The sequence below is a fragment of the Mustelus asterias genome, chromosome 2, assembly GCF_964213995.1.
Source record: "Mustelus asterias chromosome 2, sMusAst1.hap1.1, whole genome shotgun sequence".
Lineage (NCBI taxonomy): Eukaryota > Metazoa > Chordata > Chondrichthyes > Carcharhiniformes > Triakidae > Mustelus > Mustelus asterias.
In genome coordinates this window covers 3083859-3108086 of record NC_135802.1, presented here as the reverse complement: position 1 = coordinate 3108086, position 24228 = coordinate 3083859, and the positions used below count along the sequence as shown (strand labels likewise).

General features: G+C 49.0%; 1 protein-coding gene across 2 annotated transcripts in view; it reads left to right on the top strand.

Moving 5' to 3' along the window:
* Positions 1-24228, top strand: part of LOC144504645 (IQ motif and ankyrin repeat domain-containing protein 1-like) — a 137147-nt gene that overhangs the window by 67614 nt on the left and 45305 nt on the right. For both annotated transcript variants that reach the window (XM_078230338.1, XM_078230330.1), the window contains 2 exons: positions 18084-18176; positions 19962-20070. In XM_078230338.1, coding sequence (XP_078086464.1) covers positions 18084-18176; positions 19962-20070 — 202 coding nt within the window. The remainder of the gene's footprint in view (positions 1-18083; positions 18177-19961; positions 20071-24228) is intronic.

The following is a 24228-nucleotide window of genomic DNA, read 5'->3' as shown; positions in this document are numbered from 1 at the left end:
CCTTTTCACAAGACATTCCACCCCTTTCGTGAACCATGGTTCCCTCACTCGGCCATTTTCTCCCTGCCTGACAGGGACATACCTATCAAGGACACCCAGTATTTGTTCTTTGAAAAAGTTCCACTTTTCATTAGTTCCTTTCCCTGACAGTTTCTGTTCCCAACTTATGCCCCCTAATTCTTGCCTAATCGCATCATAATTACCTCTCCCCCAATTGTAAACCTTGCCCTGCCGTACGGCCCTATCCCTCTCCATTGCAATAACAAAAGACATCGAATTGTGGTCACTATCTCCAAAGTGCCCTCCCACAACCAAATCTAACACTTAGAACATAGAACATAGAACATTACAGCGCAGAACAGGCCCTTCGGCCCACGATGTTGCACCGACCAGTTAAAAAAAAAAACTGTGACCCTCCAACCTAAACCAATTTCTTTTCGTCCATGAACCTATCTACGGATCTCTTAAGCGCCCCCAAACTAGGCGCATTTACTACTGATGCTGGCAGGGCATTCCAATCCCTCACCACCCTCTGGGTAAAGAACCTACCCCTGACATCGGTTCTATAACTACCCCCCCTCAATTTAAAGCCATGCCCCCTCGTGCTGGATTTCTCCATCAGAGGAAAAAGGCTATCACTATCCACCCTATCTAAACCTCTAATCATCTTATATGTTTCAATAAGATCCCCTCTTAGCCGCCGCCTTTCCAGCGAAAACAATCCCAAATCCCTCAGCCTCTCCTCATAGGATCTCCCCTCCATACCAGGCAACATCCTGGTAAACCTCCTCTGCACCCTCTCCAAAGCCTCCACATCCTTCCTGTAATGTGGGGACCAGAACTGCACACAGTACTCCAAGTGCGGCCGCACCAGAGTTGTGTACAGTTGCAACATAACGCTACGACTCCTAAATTCAATCCCCCTACCAATAAACGCCAAGACACCATATGCCTTCTTAACAACCTTATCTACTTGATTCCCAACTTTCAGGGATCTATGCACACATACACCTAGATCCCTCTGCTCCTCCACACTATTCAAAGTCCTCCCGTTAGCCCTATACTCAACACATCTGTTATTCCTACCAAAGTGAATTACCTCACACTTCTCCGCATTAAACTCCATCCGCCACCTCTCGGCCCAACTTTGCAACCTGTCTAAGTCTTCCTGCAAACTACGACACCCTTCCTCACTGTTTACCACACCACCGACTTTGGTGTCATCAGCAAATTTGCTAATCCACCCAAATATACCCTCATCCAGATCATTAATAAATATTACAAACAGCAGTGGCCCCAAAACAGATCCCTGAGGTACACCACTTGTAACCGCACTCCATGATGAATATTTACTATCAACCACTTGGCCCGGTTCATTTCCCAGTACCAAATCCAACGTGGCCTCACCTCTTGTCGGCCTATCCACATATTGTGTCAGGAAACCCTCCTGCACACACTGCACAAAAACTGCCCCATCCGAACTATTTGACCTACAAAGGCTCCAATCAATATTTGGAAAGTTAAAGTCCCCCATGGCAACTACCCTGTGACCCCCACACATATCCATAATCTGCTTAGCAATTTCTTCCTCCACATCTCTATTACTATTTGGGGGCCTATAGTAAACTCCTAACAACGTGACCGCTCCTTTCCTATTTCTAACCACAGCCCATATTACCTCAGTGTGCAGATCCCCCTCGAAATGCCTTTCCGCAGCCGTTAAACTATCCTTGATTAACAATGCCACTCCTCCACCTCTTTTACCAGCTTCCCTACACTTACTGAAACATCTATACCCCGGAACGTCCAACAACCATTCCTGTCCTTGTTCTACCCACGTCTCCGTAATGGCCACAACATCGTAGTCCCAAGTACCAATCCACGCCCCAAGTTCATCTACCTTGTTCCGGATGCTCCTTGCATTGAAGTAGACACACTTCAACCCACCTTCCTGTCTACCGGTACCCACCCTTGACCCTGATACCTTCCCCAATACCTCACCACCCTCACTGACTTCTGGACTACAACTCCTTTTCCCACTCCCCTGACAAATTTGTTTAAACCCCCCTGAAGAGCCGTAACAAATTTCCCTCCTAGGATATTGGTGCCCCTCTGGTTCAGGTGCACCCCGTCCTGTTTGTACAGGTCCCACCTTCCCCAGTATGTGTTCCAATTATCCACGTATCTGAAACCCTCCCTCCTACACCATCCCTGCAACCACATATTTAACTGCACTCTCTCCCTGTTCCTCAACTCGCTATCACGTGGCACCGGCAACGTACCAGAGATGACCACATATTTTGTCTTGGCTCTCAGCTTCCAGCCCAGCTCCAGAAATTCCTGTTTTAAATCCCCGTCCCTTCTCTTACCTATGTCGTTGGTACCAATGTGTACCACGACTTGTGACTGTTTCCCCTCCCCCTAGGAGAACCCTAAGGCGTTCTATAAATATGTGAAGAGTAAAAGGATGAGATGTGAAGGAATAGGACCTATAAAATGTGAAGGTGAGAAAGTCTGTACAGAACCGGAAGGAATAGCAGAGGTGCTTAATGAATATTTTACCTCGGTATTCACGGTGGAAAAAGACCTGGGTGGTTGTACCACAGGATTGAGGCGGACTGAAAAGATTGAGTATGTGGACATTAAGAAAGAGGATGTGTTGGAAATTTTGAATAGCATCAAGATAGATAAGTCGCCGGGACCGGATGGGATGTACCCCAGGTTACTGTGGGAGGCAAGGGAAGAGATTGCAGAGCCTCTGGCGATGATCTTTGCATCGTCGATGGAGACGGGAGAGGTTCCGGAGGATTGCGTATGTGGTTCCTACATTCAAGAAAAGGAATAGGGATAGCCCAGGAAATTACCGAATGGTGAGTCTAACCTCAGTGGTTGGTAAGTTGATGGAGAAGATCCTGAGGGACAGGATTTATGAACATTTAGAGAAGTGTAGTATGCTCAAAAGTAGTCAGCACGGCTTTGTCAAAGGCAAATCATGCCTTACGAGCCTGGTGGAGTTCTTTGAAAATGTGACTAAACACATTGACGAAGGAAAAGCGGTAGATGTGGTTTACATGGACTTCAGCAAGGCGTTCGATAAGGTCCCCCATGCAAGACTTCTCGAGAAAGTGAGAGGGCATGGGATCCAAGGGGCTGTTGCCTTGTGGATCCAGAACTGGCTTGCCTGCAGAAGGCAGAGAGTGGCTGTAGATGGGTCTTTTTCTGAATGGAGGTCGGTCACCAGTGGAGTGCCCCAGGGATCTGTTCTGGGATCCTTGCTGTTTGTCATTTTCATAAATGACCTGGATGAGGAAGTGGAGGGATGGGTTGGTAAGTTTGCCGACGACACGAAGGTTCGTGGTGTTGTGGATAGGTTGGAGGGATGTCAGAAGCTGCAGCATGACATAGATAGGATGCAAGATTGGGCAGAGAAGTGGCAGATGGACTTCAACCCGGATAAATGTGCAGTGGTCCATTTTGGCAGGTCAAATGGGATGAAGGAGTATAATATCAAGGGTACGACTCTTAGCAGTGTAGAGGATCAGAAGGACCTTGGGGTCTGGGTCCATAGGACTCTTAAATCGGCACGGTAGCACAGTGGTTAGCACTGCTGCTTCACAGCTCCAGGGACCTGGGTTCGATTCCCGGCTTGGGTCACTGTCTGTGTGGAGTTTGCACATTCTCCTCGTGTTTGCGTGGGTTTCCTCCGGGTGCTCCGGTTTCCTCCCACAGTCCAAAGATGTGCAGGTTAGGTTGATTGGCCATGCTAAAAATTGCCCTTAGTGTCCTGAAATGCGTAGGTTAGAGGGATTAGTGGGTAAATATGTAAGGATAGGGCCTGGGTGGGATTGTGGTCGGTGCAGACTCGATGGGCCGAATGGCCTCTTTCTGTGCTGTAGGGTTTCTATGTTTTCTATGTATGTATGTAAATCGGCCTCGCAGGCAGAGGAGGTGGTTAAGAAGGTGTATGGTGTGCTGGCCTTTATCAATCGAGGGAATGAGTTTAGGTGAGCTTGACGTCCGTGGTAGGGAGGTTGTTGGAGAGGATTCTTATAGACAGGATGTATGTGCATTTAGAACGGAACAATCTCATTAGTGACAGACAGCATGGTTTTGTCAGAGGGAGGTCGTGCCTTACAAATTTGGTGGAGTTTTTTGAGGAAGTGACAAAAACGGTTGATGAAGGAAGGGCCGTGGATGTCGTCTATATGGATTTCAGTAAGGCATTTGACAAAGTCCCACATGGCAGGTTGGTTAAGAAGGTTAAGGCTCATGGGATACAAGGAGAAGTGGCTAGATGGGTGGAGAACTGGCTTGGCCATAGGAGACAGAGGGTAGTGGTCGAAGGGTCTTTTTCCGGCTTGAGGTCTGTGACCAGTGGTGTTCCGCAGGGCTCTGTACTGGGACCTCTGCTATTTGTGATATATATAAATGATTTGGAAGAAGGTGTAACTGGTGTAATCAGCAAGTTTGCGGATGACACGAAGATGGCTGGACTTGCGGATAGCGAAGAGCATTGTCGGGCAATACAGCAGGATATAGATAGGCTGGAAAATTGGGCGGAGAGGTGGCAGATGGAGTTTAATCCGGATAAATGCGAAGTGATGCATTTTGAACATAGAACATAGAACATTACAGCACAGAACAGGCCCTTCGGCCCACGATGTTGTGCCGACCTTCATCTGAAACCAAGATCAAGCTATCCCACTCCCTACCATCCTGGTGTGCTCCATGTGCCTATCCAATAACCGCTTAAATGTTCCTAAAGTGTCTGACTCCACTATCACTGCAGGCAGTCCATTCCACACCCCAACCACTCTCTGCGTGAAGAACCTACCTCTGATATCCTTCCTATATCTCCCACCATGAACCCTATAGTTATGCCCCCTTGTAATAGCTCCATCCACCCGAGGAAATAGTCTTTGAACGTTCACTCGATCTATCCCCTTCATCATTTTATAAACCTCTATTAAGTCTCCCCTCAATCTCCTCCGCTCCAGAGAGAACAGCCCCAGCTCCCTCAACCTTTCCTCATAAGACCGACACTCCAAACAAGGCAGCATCCTGGTAAATCTCCTCTGCACTCTTTCCAGCGCTTCCGCATCCTTCTTATAGTGAGGTGACCAGAACTGCACGCAATATTCCAAATGCGGTCTCACCAAGGTCCTGTACAGTTGCAGCATAACCCCACGGCTCTTAAACTCCAACCCCCTGTTAATAAAAGCTAACACACTATATGCCTTCTTCACAGCTCTATCCACTTGAGTGGCAACCTTTAGAGATCTGTGAATATGGACCCCAAGATCTCTCTGTTCCTCCACAGTCTTCAGAACCCTACCTTTGACCCTGTAATCCACATTTAAATTAGTCCTACCAAAATGAATCACCTCACATTTATCAGGGTTAAACTCCATTTGCCATTTTTCAGCCCAGCTTTGCATCCTATCTATGTCTCTTTGCAGCCTACAACAGCCCTCCACCTCATCCACTAGTCCACCAATCTTGGTGTCATCAGCAAATTTACTGATCCACCCTTCAGCCCCCTCCTCTAAGTCATTAATAAAAATCACAAAGAGCAGAGGACCAAGCACCGATCCCTGCGGCACTCCGCTAGCAACCTGCCTCCAGTCCGAAAATTTTCCATCCACCACCACCCTCTGTCTTCGATCAGATAGCCAGTTACCTATCCAATCGGCCAACTTTCCCTCTATCCCACACCTCCTTACTTTCATCATAAGCCGACCATGGGGGACCTTATCAAACGCCTTACTAAAATCCATGTATATGACATCAACCGCCCTACCTTCATCAACACACCTAGTTACCTCCTCAAAAAATTCTATCAAATTTGTGAGGCACGATTTGCCCTTCACAAATCCGTGCTGACTATCCCGGATTAATCCGCATCTTTCTAAATGGTCGTAAATCCCATCCCTAAGGACCTTTTCCATCAATTTTGGAAGAAATAATGTAGGCAGGAGTTATACAATAAATGGCAGAGTCATCAGGAGTATAGAAACACAGAGGGACCGAGGTGTGCAAGTCCACAAATCCTTGAAGGTGGCAACACAGGTGGAGAAGGTGGTGAAGAAGGCATATGGTATGCTTGCCTTTATAGGATGGGGTATAGAGTATAAAAGCTGGAGTCTGATGATGCAGCTGTATAGAACGCTGGTTAGGCCACATTTGGAATACTGCGTCCAGTTCTGGTCGCCGCACTACCAGAAGGACGTGGAGGCGTTAGAGAGAGTGCAGAGAAGGTTTACCAGGATGTTGCCTGGTATGGAGGGTCTTAGCTATGAGGAGAGATTGGGTAAACTGGGGTTGTTCTCCTTGGAAAGACGGAGAATGAGGGGAGATCTAATAGAGGTGTACACGATTATGAAGGGTATAGATAGGGTGAACAGTGGGAAGCTTTTTCCCAGGTCGGAGGTGACGATCACGAGGGGTCACGGGCTCAAGGTGAGAGGGGCGAAGTATAACTCAGATATCAGAGTGACGTTTTTTACACAGAGGGTGGTGGGGGCCTGGAATGCGCTGCCAAGTAGGGTGGTGGAGGCAGGCACGCTGACATCGTTTAAGACTTACCTGGATAGTCACATGAGCAGCCTGGGAATGGAGGGATACAAACGATTGGTCTTTGGACCAAGGAGCGGCACAGGCTTGGAGGGTCGAAGGGCCTGTTTCCTGTGCTGTACTGTTCTTTGTTCTTTGAGTCGGGAGATAATGATGCAGCTATATAAGACCCTCGCCAGACCCCACTTGGAGTACTGTGCTCAGTTCTGGTCGCCTCATTACAGGAGGGATGTGGAAATGATTGAAAGGGTGCAGAGAAGATTTACAAGGATGTTGCCTGGATTGGTTGGCATACCTTATGAGGATAGGCTGAGGGAGCTTAGTCTTTTCTCCTTGGAGAGACGAAGGATGAGAGGTGACCTGATAGAGGTGTACAAGATGTTGAGAGGTATAGATCGGGTGAATTCTCGGAGGCTTTTTCCCAGGGCTGAAATGGCTGCTACGAGAGGACACAGGTTTAAGGTGCTGGGGAGTAGGTACAGAAGCGATGTCAGGGGTAAGTTTTTCACTCAGAGGGTGGTGGGTGATTGGAATCGGCTGCCGTCAGTGGTGGTGGAGGCAAACTCAATAGGGACTTTTAAGAGACTTCTGGATGAGTACATGGGACTTAATCGGATTGAGGGTTATAGGTAAGCCTATATATAGGCCTAGGTAGGTAGGGACATGACCGACGCAACTTGTGGGCCGAAGGGCCTGTTTGTGCTGTATTTTTTCTATGTTCTATTTCCTTCCCTAAAGGGCATGATTGAACCAGATGGGTTTTTCCGACAATCGACAATGGTTTCAGGGTCATCAGTAGATTCTTAATTCCAGATATTTTTTATTGAATTCAAATTCTACCAGCCACTGTGGTGGGAGCTGCCTGCAGAGCAGGAGTGGCAGAGACAGAATCCGGGAATCACAGAATCCGGGAATCACAGAATCCGGGAATCACTCACAGAATCCGGGAATCAATCACAGAATCCGGGAATCAGTCACAGAATCCGGGAATCACACAATCCGGGAATCACACAATCTGGGAATCAATCACAGAATCCGGGAATCACTCACAGAATCCGGGAATCACTCACAGAATCCGGGAATCACGCACAGAATCTGGGAATCACTCACAGAATCCGGGAATCACAGAATCCAGGAATCAATCACAGAATCCGGGAATCACAGATTCCGGGAATCAATCACAGAATCCGGGAATCACAGAATCACAGAATCCGAGAATACTACAATGCAGAAGAGGCCCTTCGGCCCATCGAGTCTGCACAGGCGCATGAAAGACCCTGCCTGCCCACCTCATCCCACTTGCCAGCACTTGGTCCATAGCGCTGAATGTTATGATGCGCCAAGCGCTCATCCAGGTACTTTTTAAAGGATGTGAGGCATCCCGCCTCTACCACCCTCCCAGGCAGCGCATTCCAGACTGTCACCACCCTCTGGGTAAAAGGTTTTCCCTTAAATGCCCCCAAACTTCCCACCCCTCATTTTTACCTTGTGTCCCCTCGTAACTGACCGTTCAACTAAGGGGAACAGCTGTTCCCTATCCACGCTGTCCTTGCCCCTCATAATCTTGAACTCAATCAGATCGCCCCTCAGTCTTCGCTGCTCCAGAGAAAACAAGTAAGTAGTCTCACAACACTAGGTTAAAGTCCAACAGGTTTATTTAGTAGCAAAAGCCACGAGCTTTCGGAGCGCTGCCCCTTCGTCAGGTGAGTGGGAATTCTGTTCACAAACAGGGCAGAAAAAGACACAGACTCAATTTACAAAATAATGGTTGGAATGCGAGTCTTTACAGGTAATCAAGTCTTAAAGGTACAGACAATGTGAGTGGAGAGAGGGTTAAGCACAGGTTAAAGAGACGTGTATTGTCTCCAATACATCGGAGAAAACAACCCAAGCCTATCCAACCTCTCTTTATAATTTAAATGCTCCGTCCCAGGCAGCGTCCCGGTGAATCTCCTCTGCACTCCCTCCAATGTGTTCACGTCCTTCCTATAATGTGGTGACCAGAACTGCACACAGTGCTCCAGCTGTGGCCGGACCAAAGTTCGAGACAACTCCATCATGACCCCTCTGCCTTTGTGATCTATACTCCGATTGATAAAGGCGAGTGTGCCATCTGCCTTTTTCACCACCCTATTTACCTGCCTTTCTGCCGCCTTCAGAGATCTATGGACAAACACGCCAAGGTCCCTTTGTTCTTCGGAACTTCCCAGTGTCAGACCTTTCATAGTTTACTTCCTTGTCAAATTACTCCTTCCAAAGTGTATCACCTCACTCTTCAGGGTTAAATTCCATCTGCCACTTATCCACCCATTTGACCATTCCGTCTATATCTTCCTGTAACCCAATCACTCAACCTCACTGTTAACCACCCGGCCAATCTTTGTGTCATCGGCAAACTTACTGATCCTCCCACCCACATAGTCATCACTGTCATTTATATAAATGATGAACATTAGGGGCCCCAGCACGGATCCCTGTGGTACGCCACCGGACACTGGCCTCCAATCACTAAAGCAGCTGTCTGTCACCACCCTCTGTCTCCTACCGCTGAGCCAATTATGAATCCACCTCGTCAGATCACCCTGCAACCCATGTACATTTGCCTTCTTATTAAGTCTCCCATGTGGGACTTTGTCAAAGGCTTTGCTGAAATCCATGTAAACTTCATCAACCGCACTACCCTCATCCACACACTTGGTCACATGCTCAAAAACTTCAATCAAATTTGTTAGGCATGACCTCCCTCTGACAAACCGTGCTGACAATCCCTGATCAAACCTTGCCTCTCCAAATGGAGAGAGATTCTCTCCTTCAGAATCTTCTCCAGCAGTTTCCCAACCACAGACTGGTCTGTAGTTCCCTGGCTTGTCTCGACAACCTTTCTTAAATAGCAGAACCACATTAGCTGTTCCCCAGTCCCCGGGCACCTCCCAGTGGCCAGGGAGGAATTGAAAATACAGCCATGGTTTAGTTCAGTCCTGAGGGAGTGCCGCACTGTCAGAGGTTCATTACTGAGGGAGTGCCGCACTGTCAGAGGGTCAGTGCTGAGGGAGTGCCGCACTGTCAGAGGGTCAGTACTGAGGGAGCGCCGCACTGTCAGAGGGTCAGTACTGAGAGAATGCCGCACTATCAGAGGGTCAGTACTGAGGGAGTGCCGCACTATCAGAGGGTCAGTACTGAGAGAGTGCTGCACTGTCAGAGGTTCAGTACTGAGGGAGTGCTGCACTGTCAGAGGGTCAGTACTGAGGGAGTGCCGCACAGTGAGAGGGTCAGCACTGAGGGAGTGCCGCACTGTGAGAGGGTCAGCACTGAGGGAGTGCCGCACTGTGAGAGGGTCAGCACTGAGGGAGTGCCGCACTGTCAGAGGGTCAGTACTGAGGGAGTGCCGCACTGACAGAGGGTCAGTACTGAGGGAGTGCCGCACTGTCAGAGGGTCAGTGCTGAGGGAGTGCTGCACTGTCAGAGGTTCAGTACTGAGGGAGTGCTGCACTGTCAGAGGGTCAGTACTGAGGGAGTGCCGCACAGTGAGAGGGTCAGCACTGAGGGAGTGCCGCACTGTGAGAGGGTCAGCACTGAGGGAGTGCCGCACTGTGAGAGGGTCAGCACTGAGGGAGTGCCGCACTGTCAGAGGGTCAGTACTGAGGGAGTGCCGCACTGACAGAGGGTCAGTACTGAGGGAGTGCCGCACTGTCAGAGGGTCAGTGCTGAGGGAGTGCCGCACTGTCAGAGGGTCAGTACTGAGGGAGTGCCGCACTGTCAGAGGGTCAGTGCTGAGGGAGTGCTGCACTGTCAGAGGGTCAGTACTGAGGGAGTGCCGCACTGTCAGAGGGTCAGTACTGAGGGAGTGCCGCACTGTCAGAGGGTCAGTGCTGAGGGAGTGCTGCACTGTCAGAGGGTCAGTACTGAGGGAGTGCCGCACTGTCAGAGGGTCAGTGCTGAGGGAGTGCTGCACTGTCAGAGGGTCAGTGCTGAGGGAGTGCTGCACTGTCAGAGGGTCAGTACTGAGGGAGTGCCGCACTGTCAGAGGGTCAGTACTGAGGGAGTGCCGCACTGTCAGAGGGTCAGTACTGAGGGAGTGCCGCACTGTGAGAGGGTCAGCACTGAGGGAGTGCCGCACTGACAGAGGGTCAGTGCTGAGGGAGTGCTGCACTGTCAGAGGGTCAGTACTGAGGGAGTGCCGAACTGTCAGAGGGTCAGTACTGAGGGAGTGCTGCACTGTCAGAGGGTCAGTACTGAGGGAGTGCCGAACTCTTGTAACAACCTTGTTTTTGATTGAACAATAAGCAGTGGTTTCAATAGTTCTGATGATTTTCTAACTGTGGTGTATTTTGGTTTTGAACGTGTCAGTGGAAAATACTTGTGTCGATATTCAGAGTGAGGTATTGGGGCTGACAGAAAGGAAGTTCCATATTTGGAGTTCCATATCCCAAAGTTGTGAGGTTATTGAGTATGTTTGTAACAGAGATCAGTCGATTTTGAGATATTAATGATATCCAGGGAAATGGGGATAACAGGGATATGGGGATAACAGGGATATGGGGATAACAGGGATATGGAATTCTGGTAGAAGGTCAGTGGGGATAGGCTCAAGGAGCTGATGTTGCTCGTAAATCTCCATTACTGATGCAGTTACATTCTGAGTGATTTCTCCCATTAATTAGCCTCTGTAGCTGTGTTGACCTTGGAGCTTGCTGTGTGCTCAGAGCAGCTTTTCCCTGTGTTCTATGCTCAGTGAAGCCCAGTGTTTCAAACAGAATCCCTGACATTGTACAGAGAGTGTGTTGTTGGAGCATATCCAGCCTGGTTTCACACACAATGCACCATTGGACTGTGTGGGTAAACACAGCTGTTATTGTGCACATAATATCAGGTCAAGGGGAATATGCTGACTGATTGTTTGATTGAGAGATGAGAGGTGAGCATGAACCTTACCACGCTCCCATCCCACCTGGCACAACCCTTTTGTTCAGTGACAGAGCTGAGATGTGATACTGAACCAGACCGACACTGTAAGGAAAGAAAGGATTTGCACTGGGGAATGGTCAGTTAGATCAAAACATTGACTGTTTCTCTCTCCACTGATGCTACCAGACCTGCTGAGTTTATCCAGCATTTGTGTTTTCATTAAGACTTGTCCTATTATTGTAAAGTTTAAAGCATTGTTTCCCAAACAGGTCCGTGGAGATTTCGGTGGTGGGTCCGTGAAGCATTCAAACAGTATATAAATGAACAGCAGGTACAGGCTCTTTGCTTCCGATCTGCTAACCAGCTTTCTATCCATCTCAAGACATTACCTGCAATCGCATGTGTAGTCTGTGACGTGAGACCTTGCCGAAAGCTTTCTGAAAGTCTAAATAAACCACATCCACTGGTTCTCCTCGGTCAACTCTACCAGTTACATCCTCAAAAAATTCCAATCGATTCGTCAAGCCTGATTTCCCTTTTGTAAATCCATGCTGACTCTGTCTGATTATACCACTGCCTTCCAAATGCCGAGTTATGAAATCCTTGATAATGGACTCGAGCAACTCCCCCAGTCCCGACGTTAGGCTCACTGGTCTATAGTTCCCTGTTTTCTTTCTACCTCCCTTTTTGAACAGCGGGCTTACATTACATCCAATCTGGAGGAATCAGTCCAGAGTCCAAAGAACTTTGGAAAATAACCACCAATGGATCTACTATTTCCAGGGCCACTTCCTTAAGTACTCTGGGATGAAGATTATCAGGACCTGGAGATTTATCCACCTTCAATCCCATCAATTTCCCCACAACTATTTCTCTACTAATGCTGATTTCCTTCAGCTCCTCACTAAAGCTTGTTTCTCTCAGCACTTCTGGTACATTGCATCAGTCGTTACAAAGGAAGACATGAATAAAGTACAAATTTAATTCCCAGCCATTTCTTTATTCCCCGTTATGAATTCTCCCGTTTCTGACTGTAAGGGGCCTACATTCATTTTTGTCAATCTTTTTCTCTTTACATATCTATGGAAATAACATAGAAAAAAGAACAAAGAAAATTACAGCACAGGAACAGGCCCTTCGGCCCTCCAAGCCTGCACCGACCATGCTGCCCGACTGAACTAAAACCCCTACCCTTCCGGGGACCATATCCCTCTATTCACATCCTATTCATGTATTTGTCAAGACGCCCCTTAGAAGTCATTACCGTATCCGCTTCCACTACCTCCCCCGGCAACGCGTTCCAGGCACCCACTACTCTGTGTAAAAAATCTGCCTCGTACATCTCCTTTACACCTTGCCCCTCGCGCCTTAAACCTGTGCCCCCGAGGAATTGACTCTTCCACCCTGGGAAAAAGCTTCTGACTATCCACTCTGTCCATGCCTCTCATAATCTTGTAGACTTCTATCAGGTCGCCCGTCAACCTCCGTCGCTCCAGTGAGAACAAACCAAGTTTCTCCAACCTCTCCTCATAGCTAATGCCCTCCATACCAGGCAACATCCTGGTAAATCTTTTCTGTACCCTCTCCAAAGCCTCCACATCCTTCTGGTAGTGTGGCGACCAGAATTGAACACTATATTCCAAGTGCGGCCTCACTAAGGTTCTATAAAGCTGCAACATGACTTGCGAATTTTTAAACTCAATACCCCGGCCGATGAAGGCAAGCATGCTGTATGCCTTCTTGACTACCTTCTCCACCTGCATGGCCACTTTCAGTGACCTGTGTACCTGTACACCCAGATCCCTTTGCCTATCAATACTCTTAAGGATTCTGCCATTTACTGTATATTTCCTATCTGTATCAGACCTTCCAAAATGCATTACCTCACATCTGTCTGGATTAAACTCCATCTGCCATCTCTCCGCCCAAGCCTCCAACTGATCTATATCCTGCTGTATCCTCTGATGATCCTCATCCCGATCCACAAATCCACCAACCTTTGGGTCATCCGCAAACTTACTGATCAAACCAGTTACATTTTCCTCCAAATCATTTATATATATTACAAACATATATCACATTTCCAGAAGGCATTTGACAAGGTGCCACACCAGAGACTGCTGCATAAGATAAAGGTGCACAGTGTTACGGGTAATGTATTAGCATGGATAGAGGATTAGTTAACTAACAGAAAGCAAAGAGTGGGGTTAATGGGTGTTTTTCTGTTTGGCGATCAGTGGCTAATGGTGTGCCTCAGGGATCAGTGTTGGGACCGCAATTGTTTACAATTTACATAGATGATTTGGAGTTGGGGACCAAGTGTAGTGTGTCAAAATTCACAGATGACACCAAGATGAGTGGAAGAGCAAAGTGTGCAGAGGACGCTGAAAGTCTGCAAAGGGATATAGATAGTCTAAGTGAGTGGGCGAGGGTCTGGCAGATGGAGTACAATGTTGGTAAATGTGAGGTCATCCATTTTGGTAGGAATAACAGCAAAATGGACTATTATTTAAAGGGTAAAAAATTGCAGCATGCTGCTGTGCAGAGGGACCTGGGTGTCCTTATGCAGGAATCTCAAGTAGTTGGTTTGCAGGTGCAGCAGGTAATTAAGAAGGCAAATGGAATTTTGTCCTTCATTGCTACAGGGATGGAGTTTAAAAACAGCGAGGTTATGTTGCAGCTGTATAAGGTGCTGGTGAGGCCACACCTGGAGTACTGTGTACAGTTTTGGTCTCCTTACTTGAGAAAGGATATACTGGCACTGGAGGGGGTGCAGAGGAGATTCACGAGGTTGATTCCGGAGTTGAGAGGGTTGGCTTATGAGGAGAGACTGAGTAGACTGGGGCTCTACTCATTGGAATTCAGAAGAATGAGGGGAGATCTTATAGAAACATATAAGATTATGAAGGGAATAGATAAGATAGAAGCAGGGAAGTTGTTTCCACTGGTGGGTGAAACTAGAACTAGGGAGCATGGCCTCAAAATACGGGGAAGCAGATTTAGGACTGAGTTGAGGAGGAACTTCTTCACACAAAGGGTTGTGAATCTGTGGAATTCCCTGCCCAGTGAAGCAGTTGACGCTACCTCATTGAATGTTTTTAAGGCAAGGATAGATACATTTTTGAACAGTGAAGGAATTAAGGATTAAGGGTTATGGTGAGCGGGCGGGTTATTGGAGCTTAGTCCACGAAAAGATCTTATTGAATGGCGGAGCAGGCTCGAGGGGCCAGATGGCCCACTCCTGCTCCTAGTTCTTATGTTCTTATGTAATAGCGGTGGGGCACGAATGGCCCACATCTGGAGTACGGTATAAAGAATTGCTCATCTTATTTAAGGAAAGATGTATAGGCATTGGAAATAGTTCATAGAAAGTTTACTCGACTAATACTGGAATGGGAGAGTTGTCTTCTGCCAGGTTAGACAGGCGAGGCTTGTATCTACTGGAGTTTACAAGAACAAGAGGCAACTTGATTGAAAGATATAAGATCCTGAAGGGTCTGGAAGGGACCGCTTCCTCTTGTAGCAGAATCTAGAACTGGGGGCCACTGTTTAACAATAAGGGATTGTCCATTTGAAATGGAGAAGAGGCGGAATTTCTTTCTCTCAGTGGGCCTTTAGTCTCAGGAAAACTCTTCCTGAGAAGGCAGTGGAAGCAGAGTCTTTGAATATTTTTAAGGTGGAGATGGATAGATTCTTGGTGGGCAAGGGGGTGAAAGGTTATCGGGCTGGTGGGGATGCAGATTAAAGTTTATCAGATCAGTCACAATCTATTTAAATGGTGGAACAGGCTCGAGGGGCCGAATGGGCTCCTCTTGCTCCTTGTTCATATGTAATGTCTGTTATCGCATGATTGGGAGTCCAGAGGTCTGACTCTGATATCCTGTGAATTTTTATCTCTGAAACTCTATTTCCTCAATCCCGATTCCTGTAAAGTTCCCATTCTGAATCCCTGTTTGTTCCTGCCTCTGAATCACTTTCCAATGTTACCTGTTCAATTGGAAAGTTGGTGAATTAAGGGGATTGAATTCATAAAGATTTGTATTTATATAGGACCTCTCTCAACCTCAGGACATCCCAAAGCTCTCCACAGCCAATGAAATGTGTTTTGAGAGGAATACAATTGGGATATGACGGGCGTGTGGTGGTGGGGCCGTCTCGACTCCCGTACTCTCGGTTCCTCAGCACACACTCTGCTTCTGACTGTGACGCAGGATCACTGAGGGCAGCACGTTGGGTCTTTCAGCTGGTACCTGCCATCCTGCTTGATCTTGTTGCCAACGTCCTTCAGAAGCACATCGTCCAGCTCGCGGATGTGACACAGCGTCCCGATGGGCTTCGTCAGCAATGCTTCTGGAGAGAGGAAGTAATTTCAAGCAGCATGAGAGAGTCTGTCGGATGTTCCTTCCCAGAGAATGCCTTTGATAGGCTCGCAATAGCTTGAGCTTAGAACAAAGAAAGTACAGCACAGGAACAGGACCTTTGGCCCTCCCAGCCTGTGCTGATCACAATGCCCAAACTAAACTTAAATAACCTTCTGCCCTTACACAGTCCGTATCCCTCTATTCCCTCCCTATTCATGGACCAATCCAGATGCCTCTTAAATGTTGTTAATGTTCCTGCTTCCACCACCTCCTCTGGCAGCGCGTTCCAGGCACCCACCGCTCCCTGCGTGAAAAACTTCCGCCGCACATCTCCCTTAAACTTTCCCCCTCTCACCTTGAACCTGTGCCCCCGTGTAACTGACACTTCCACCCTGGGAAGAAACCTCTGACTATCCACCCTGTCTGTGCCTCTCATCATTTTGTAGACCTCTATCAGGTCTCCCCTCAGCCTCCATCTTTCCAGTGAAAACAATCCTCATTTATTCAAAAACAGAAAATGCTGGAAAATCTCAGCAGGTCTGACAGTGTTTGCGGGGAGAGAATCGAGCCAATGTTTCGAGTCTGGATGCCCCTTTGTCAGAACTGAGAGCAAAGAAAATCAGGAGGGAATTATACTCTGAGGGTGGGGGTGGAGTGTAATTGGACAAAGGGAATGTAAATGAGGATACAGGAGGCTGAGAAAGGTGCTGAAAGTGTCCATTCAGTGATCAGAATGCGAGAATGGCAGAACACAGGCACAGATTGTTAAAGGACTGCCCGAGGAATGTGGCAGTTGCCCTGGGAAGGGAACGAGAGCTGGAATGGAGAAATGGAATTGAGACAGAAAGATGATAAAATGGATGAAAAAAAGGAGCAGAATGAAATAAAATAAATGGGAATGGGGTGAAGGTGGAGGGGAGAGTTCACGCTCTGAAGTTGTTGAACTCAATGTTCAGTCCGGAAGGCTGTCAAGTGTCCAATGGGAAGATGTTCCTCCAGTTTGCGTTGGGGTTCGTTGGAACATTGCAAAAGGCCAAGGACAGACACGTGGACAGGAGAGCACGGTGCTGTGGGGAAGTGGCAAACGACAGGAAGGTCTGGGTCCTGCTTGCGGACAGATCGAAGGTGTTCAGCAAAGCAGTCACCCAGTCAGCGTTTGGTCTCTGCGATGGAGAGTGACCGCATTGGGAGCAGCGAATGCAACAGACCAGATTGAAGGAGGTGCCTGTGACGCACTGCTTCACCTGAAAGGGGTGTTTAGGGCCTGGGACGGTGAGCAGGGAGGAGGTAAAAGGGCAGGAGTTGCACCTTCTGTGATTGGATGGGAAGGTGCTGTGGGCAGGGGGTGAGGTGTTGGATGTGATGGAGAAGAAACATTTGATTTGATTTATTATTGTCACATGTATTAACATACAGTGAAAAGTATTGTTTCTTGCGTTCTATACAGACAAAGCATACTGTTCATAGAGAAGGAAAGGAGAGAATGCAGAATGTAGTGTTACAGTCATAGCTAGGGTGTAGAGAAAGATCAACTTAATACAAGGCAGGTCCATTCAAAGGTCTGACAGCAGCAGGGAAGAAGCTGTTCTTGAGTCGGTTGGTCCATGACCTCAGACTTTTGTATCTTTTTCCCGAAGGAAGAAGGTGGAAGAGAGAATGTCCGGGGTGCGTGGGGTCCTTAATTATGCTGGCTGCTTTGCTGAGGCAGCGGGAAGTGTAGACAGAGTCAATGGATGGGAGGCTGGTTTGAGTGATGGATTACAGTAGTCTTTATGTTCCCCGCTAGCTTACTTTCATACTCTATTTTCTCTTCTTAATCAATCCCTTGGTCCTCCTTTGCTGAATTTTAAACTGTTCCTAATCCTCAGGCCCATTGCTTTTTCTGACCTATTTGTATACTCCTGTGAAGGACTTCCTTCTGCTCTCACCCACTGACAGCTTCACAAACACCTTTGGTTTGGGGTTAATACAGGCGGCTGGAAGCCTGCGATGGCTCCATCAGCTCAGTGTGCGGCGTGACAGACACTTCCAATGGAAGAGCTCTTCGCTATCAGTCCACAGAAGAGAGGCAGCATCAGCAATTTGCTCTCGACTGGGTGTCATGGTCATGGGTCTAATATTAATTGTGGCCCTCAAGTGGTGATTTGCTCTTCCGGAATCTTCCAAAGAGCCCTCCCAGCATTTGGAAATGTAAAATCCAGTGCTGGGACCCAGCAAACAAAGTAACTGTTGTTCTCTCTTCAGCTACAGAAAGCCTACTGTGAGCTAAACAAACGTATCGCTGAACATGACACGTGTGTGCGGAAAAATATCAGTAAAATGGACATTACGCTGCAGGTGAGTCTCACAGAGTCTGGGTGAGAACTCTTCCCCCCCTCCCTCTCTCTATCATACTCTGTCTCTCTCTCTCGCTCGCTAACCTTGAAATCAGCATAGAAATCATAGAAACCCTACAGTGCAGAAGGAGGCCATTCGGCCCATCGAGTCTGCACCGACCACAATCCCACCGACCGCTAATCCCTCTAACCTACGCATCTCAGGACTCTAAGGGGCAATTTTTAACCTGGCCAATCAACCTAATCCGCACATCTTTGGACTGTGGGAGGAAACCGGAGCACCCGGAGGAAACCCACGCAGACACGAGGAGAATGTGCAAACTCCACACAGACAGTGACCCAAGCCGGGAATCGAACCCGGGACCCTGGAGCTGTGAAACAGCAGTGCTAACCACTGTGCTACCGTGCCGCCCATTGTGTCTGGTGGTTGTGGAGTGGGGCCAGGCCACCAGGATTCCTGCTTCAGATTGTGATCATGGGTCCCTGGTGGAGGGAGGGAGCAAGTGACTGTCAGGTGATGCCCCCCCACCCCCCCTGCCTCCCGCCTCCTCCCATGGTTGAATACCCCATGTGTATTGGCTGTGAGGTCAAAGATGAGGAGCTCCCAATTCAGAAACAATCTGAGGAAAAGGAGAAATAAAGGATTGAACTGGGAGGTGGAGTGGGGGGGAATTTGCTGGAGGGGTGGGGTTCTGATTCTCACTTAGCCTTTCCCGGATCACTGGACACGTTGTGTGGAATCACAAAAAAATAGCAGGATCTGATGGGGGAACCGGCCAGTTTTCCCTGCGGGGGAACCGGCCAGTTTTCCCTGCGGGGGAACCGGCCAGTTTTCCCTGCGGGGGAACCGGCCAGTTTTCCCTGCGGGGGAACCGGCCAGTTTTCCCTGCGGGGGAACCGGCCAGTTTTCCCTGCGGGGGAACCGGCCAGTTTTCCCTGCGGGGGAACCGGCCAGTTTTCCCTGCGGGGGAACCGGCCAGTTTTCCCTGCGGGGGAACCGGCCAGTTTTCCCTGCGGGGGAACCGGCCAGTTTTCCCTGCGGGGGAACCGGCCAGTTTTCCCTGCGGGGAACCGGCCAGTTTTCCCTGCGGGGGAACCGGCCAGTTTTCCCTGCGGGGGAACCGGCCAGTTTTCCCTGCGGGGGAACCGGCCAGTTTTCCCTGCGGGGGAACCGGCCAGTTTTCCCTGCGGGGGAACCGGCCAGTTTTCCCTGCGGGGGAACCGGCCAGTTTTCCCTGCGGGGGAACCGGCCAGTTTTCCCTGCGGGGGAACCGGCCAGTTTTCCCTGCAGATCTTATGACAATTTTTCAAAAAGTGTGTGTGTGTGTGTGTGTGTGTGTGTGGGGAGGGGGCGGCGGGTGCATGTTTCACGCGTCATGTGGAGATACGGGACGTAAACATGCCATGACCTCACAGCGGCGAGGTTTAAATACAGTGCGGGCTGATAAATACTGAGGGGGTGTGTCCTTATATGTAAATTAATTAAAATATATTAAATTCAGGTTCACACCCGAAGTGGCCGTGAACCTGTTTACGTCACCGGTGAGGGATCACAATCTCACCAGCAAATTGGCAATTTCCAGTTCCACCGGACCTTGAGAGCCTCCGCCTTTCCCGTGGACGGTGAGGGTGGGCTCATGATCGCCCCCGCCACCCCGCCACCCCCCCCCCCGCCACCCCCGTGAACCTGTGGCAGGCCTGCACCATGCGTGAATATGGTTGGGAGCAGGGCTTCAGGAAGGCTATTTCAGAGGTGTGATCTGATGAAGCTGCCTCTCTGTTTCAGGCCATTCATGATGCAGAGGATTTCTTGACAGAAAAGAGAGCAGCAGTAGCTAAGGCAGAAGATAAACTCTCCCTTGCCAAACTGGAGCTCAGAGAGGATCTGCAGAGAGGCAAGTACAGCCGGGTTCAGACCCACTCCAGGCCCAGGCCTACACCTCCTGCTGCAGGGCTCCACATAAACTCTACCCCGGGACTGAAGCTTCAAGTCGAGTCCTGGAGTTGATCCTGATCTACCCCAGCCTCCCCAAAACCAGGGCCCCCATCTAATCCAACCCAAGGACTGAGGCCCTGATCTACTCCAGCCCCGGGACTGAGGCCCTGATCTACTCCAGCCCTGGGACTGAGGCCCTGATCTACTCCAGCCCCGGGACTGAGGCCCTGATCTACTCCAGCCCCCGGACTGAGGCCCTGATCTACTCCAGCCCCAGGACTGTGGCCCTGACCTACTGCAATGCCAGCACGAGGTCGCTGATATACACTAGTCCAAAGACGTACTGCAGCTCCAGGAGTGAGTGCCCTAATCTATACCTGTCCCAGCGTTAATCCCTGATCTACTCCAGCCCCAGTCTTCAAGCCCTTTTTACTGCAGCCCCAGTCCTGAAGGCTTTGGTATACGCCAGCCCAGAATTGAGGCACTGATCCACTGCAGCCCCAGGAGCAATGCCCTGAACTATTCCAGCCACAGGATAAGGCCTTGATGTACCAGGCCAGGACTGAAGCACCAACTATTTATGTCCAGAACTGAGACTCTGAATGACTCCTGCCCCAGAACTGAGGCCCCAATCTATGCCTGTTCTAGATTGAGGCCCTGATCTACTCCAGGCCCTTGACAGAGGCCCGAACCTATGACCTGTCACAGGACTGAGGCCCTGAATTACTCCGACCACAGGACAGGGGTGCTGATTACACCAGCCCATGACTGAGGCCCTGATCTACCCCAGCTTCAGGTCTGGGGCCCTGATCTATTCCAGCCCCAGGATGGAGGCCCTGACCTTTCCCAGCCCCAGGACTGAGCCGCTGATCTACTCTAGCCCTAGGACTGAGGCCCTGATGTATTCTGGGGAAGGTGGGGCCTGCACAAGCTGGATGCTTTGCTCTTCAATGGGGCTGGACCGATATCCTTGTTGGGAGGTTTGCTAGGACATAGGAACTAGGAGCAGCAGCAGGCCATTCAGCCCCTCGAGCCTGCTCCGCCATTCAATATCATCATATTGATCTCATTGCAGCTTCATCTCCACCTTCCTGCCCATTCCCCACAGCCCTTCATCCTGCAGCTAATTAAAAACCCATCTATCTCCTCCTTCAATGTGTTCAGTGTTCCAGATCCACTGCACTCTGGGTAGAGAATTCACCGATTCATGACCCTCTGAGTGAAGGATTTCCTCCTCATCCCTGTTTTAAATCTGCCACCCCTTTGCCTAAACCTATGGCGCCTCATTCTCGAATCTCCAACAAGAGGAAACATCCTCTCTACATCGACCCTGTCAATCCCCTTCAGCACCTTCTACACCTCAATGAGACCTCCTCTCATTCTTCCAAACTCCAGCGAGGATCAGCCTAAACTCCTCAATCTCTCTTCATAAGACAGATCCTCCCTCTTCCTGGAATCCATCCAGTGAATCTCCTCTGAACCGTCTCCAAGGCATTTACATCCTTCCTCAAAGTAAAGTTTATTTATTAGTCACAAGTAGGCTTACATTAACGCTGCAATGAAGTTAGGGGACCTCTAGCATCCGAAGGGAGAAGGAACATCAACTGGACATCCCAGGACCATCCACCTGGATTCTCCGAGAGTGTTTAACTGCTCCAGATTCCCTCTGCCTGTGACCCCATCAGATCCACAGGCTGAGGACAATGTAGCTGCCCCACAGCAGGTGGCCAGGCCTCTCGAGGCTGCCGGTCAAGGTCGTCACACAAAACGGGGATAGCAGTCAATGAACGGCCTGCCTTCAGCTGTGCCGCGGATGTCAGTGATGCACCTAGACATAGCGACAAGGTATGAACAATTATTACAAGCAGCATGGTGGTGTAGGGGTTCACACACACCTTCCACCTTTGTAAATACACTTTGACTTCATGATAATGGTCTCATCATGTCAATGTCTTTCTTTAATTCATTTTTCCAGGAAGTCGCTGTCACTGGCGAGTGCTGCCTTCACTGCCGTCCCTAATTGCCCCTTCAGAAGGCGCTGGTGGGCTGCCTTCTTGAGCCGCTGCAGTCCCTGAGGTGTAGGTACACCCACAGTGCTGTTAGGGAGGGAGTTCCAGGATTTTGACCCAATGACAGTGAAGGAACGGCCGATATATTTCCAAGTCAGGATAGTGAGGGACTCGGAGGGGAATCTCCAGCTGGGGGTGTTAGAAACATAGAAACATCAAAAAACTACAGCACAATACAGGCCCTTCAGCCCACAAAGTTGTGCCGAACATGTCCCTACCTTAGCGATTACTAGGCTTACCTATAACCCTCTATCTTACTAAGTTCCATGTACTTATCTAAAAGTCTCTGAAAAGACCCTATCGAATCTGCCTCCACCACCGTTGCTGGCAGCCGATTCCACGCACCCACCACCCTCTGAGTGAAAAACTTACCCCTGACATCTCCTCTGTACCTACTCCCCAGCACCTTAAACCTGTGTCCTCTTGTGGCAACCATTTCAGCTCTGGGAAAAAGCCTCTGACTGTCCACTCGATCAATACCTCTCAACATCTTATACACCTCTATCAGGTCACCCCTCATCCTTCATCTCTCCAAGGAGAAAAGGCCGAGCTCACTCAACCTTTCCTCATAAGGCATGCCCCCCAACCCAGGCAACATCCTTGTAAATCTCCTCTGCACCCTTTCTATGGCTTCCACATCCTTCCTGTAATGAGGCGACCAGAACTGAGCACAGTACTCCAAGTGTGGTCTGACCAGGGTCTTATATAGCTGCAACATTATCTCACGGCTCCGAAACTCAATTCCTCGATTGATGAAGGCCAGTACACCATACGCCTTCTTAACCACAGCCTCAACCTGCACAGCTGCTTTGAGCATCCTATGAACTCGGATCCCAAGATCCTTCTGATCTTCCACTCTGCCAAGAGTCCTACCATTAATATTATATTCCGCCATCCTATTTGACCTGCCAAAATGAACCACCTCACATTTATCTGGATTAAACTCCATCTGCCACTTCTCCGCCCAGTCTTGCATCCTATCAATGTCTCGCTGCAACTTCTGACATCCCTCCACACTATCCACAACACCTCCAACCTTTGTGTCATCCGCAAACTTACCAACCCATCCCTCCACTTCCTCATCCAGGTATCTGCTGCTATTGTCCTTATTCATAGAGTCAGAGTTTTACAGCACAGAAAGCGGCAATTTGGCCCATCGGGTCTGCACCCATCATTTCCAGCACTTGGTTCGTAGCCTGATACACAATGGCATTTTATGAACTCATCTAAATGCTTCTTAAACGCTGTGAGGGTTCCCGCCTCGACCACCCTTTCCGGCAGCGAGTTCCAGATTCCCACCAGTCTCTGGGTGAAAAATCCCCTCTCAGTCTCCTGCCCCTTGCCTTAAATCTATGCCCCCTGATTATTAACCCCTCTATGAAGGGAAAAAGTTTCTTCCTATTCACCCTATCTATATCCCTAATAATGAGTATCTTTCAGCCTCCTTTGCTCCAAGGAGAACAGCCACAGCATATCCAGCCTCCATAACTGAAATACCATGTTGAAGCTTTTCTGATTAGGGGACTTATGTTCAGGGAACAGATCTCCACAAGGAATTCAAACGCTTCAGAGTCAGGAGTGCAAGAGGCAAGCGGTAGAAGAGCAGGAATAGACAATATGCTAAGATGATTTAGACAAGAGAGTGAGGAAGGAGGCCCATGTGGAGTACAGATATCTGCCTAGACTGGAAGAACATAACAAACAGCAGCAAGGTGAGTCATTGACTGATCGAATCTTCTCCGCTATAGAGTCATAGAGGTTTACAGGGGGGAATCACTTTGATTGGGTTGTACTATAGGCCCCCAAATAGTCAGCGGGAAATTGAGGAGCAAATATGTAAGGAGATTACAGATAGCTCCAAGAAAAATAGGGTGGCAATAGGAGGGGATTTTAACTTTCCCAACATTGACTGGGACAGCCATAGTATTAGAGGGTTGGATGGAGAGAAATTTGTTGAGTGTATTCAGGAGGAATTTCTCATTCAGTATGTGGACGGACCGACTGGAGAGGGGGCAAAACTTGACCTCCTCTTGGGAAATAAGGAAGGG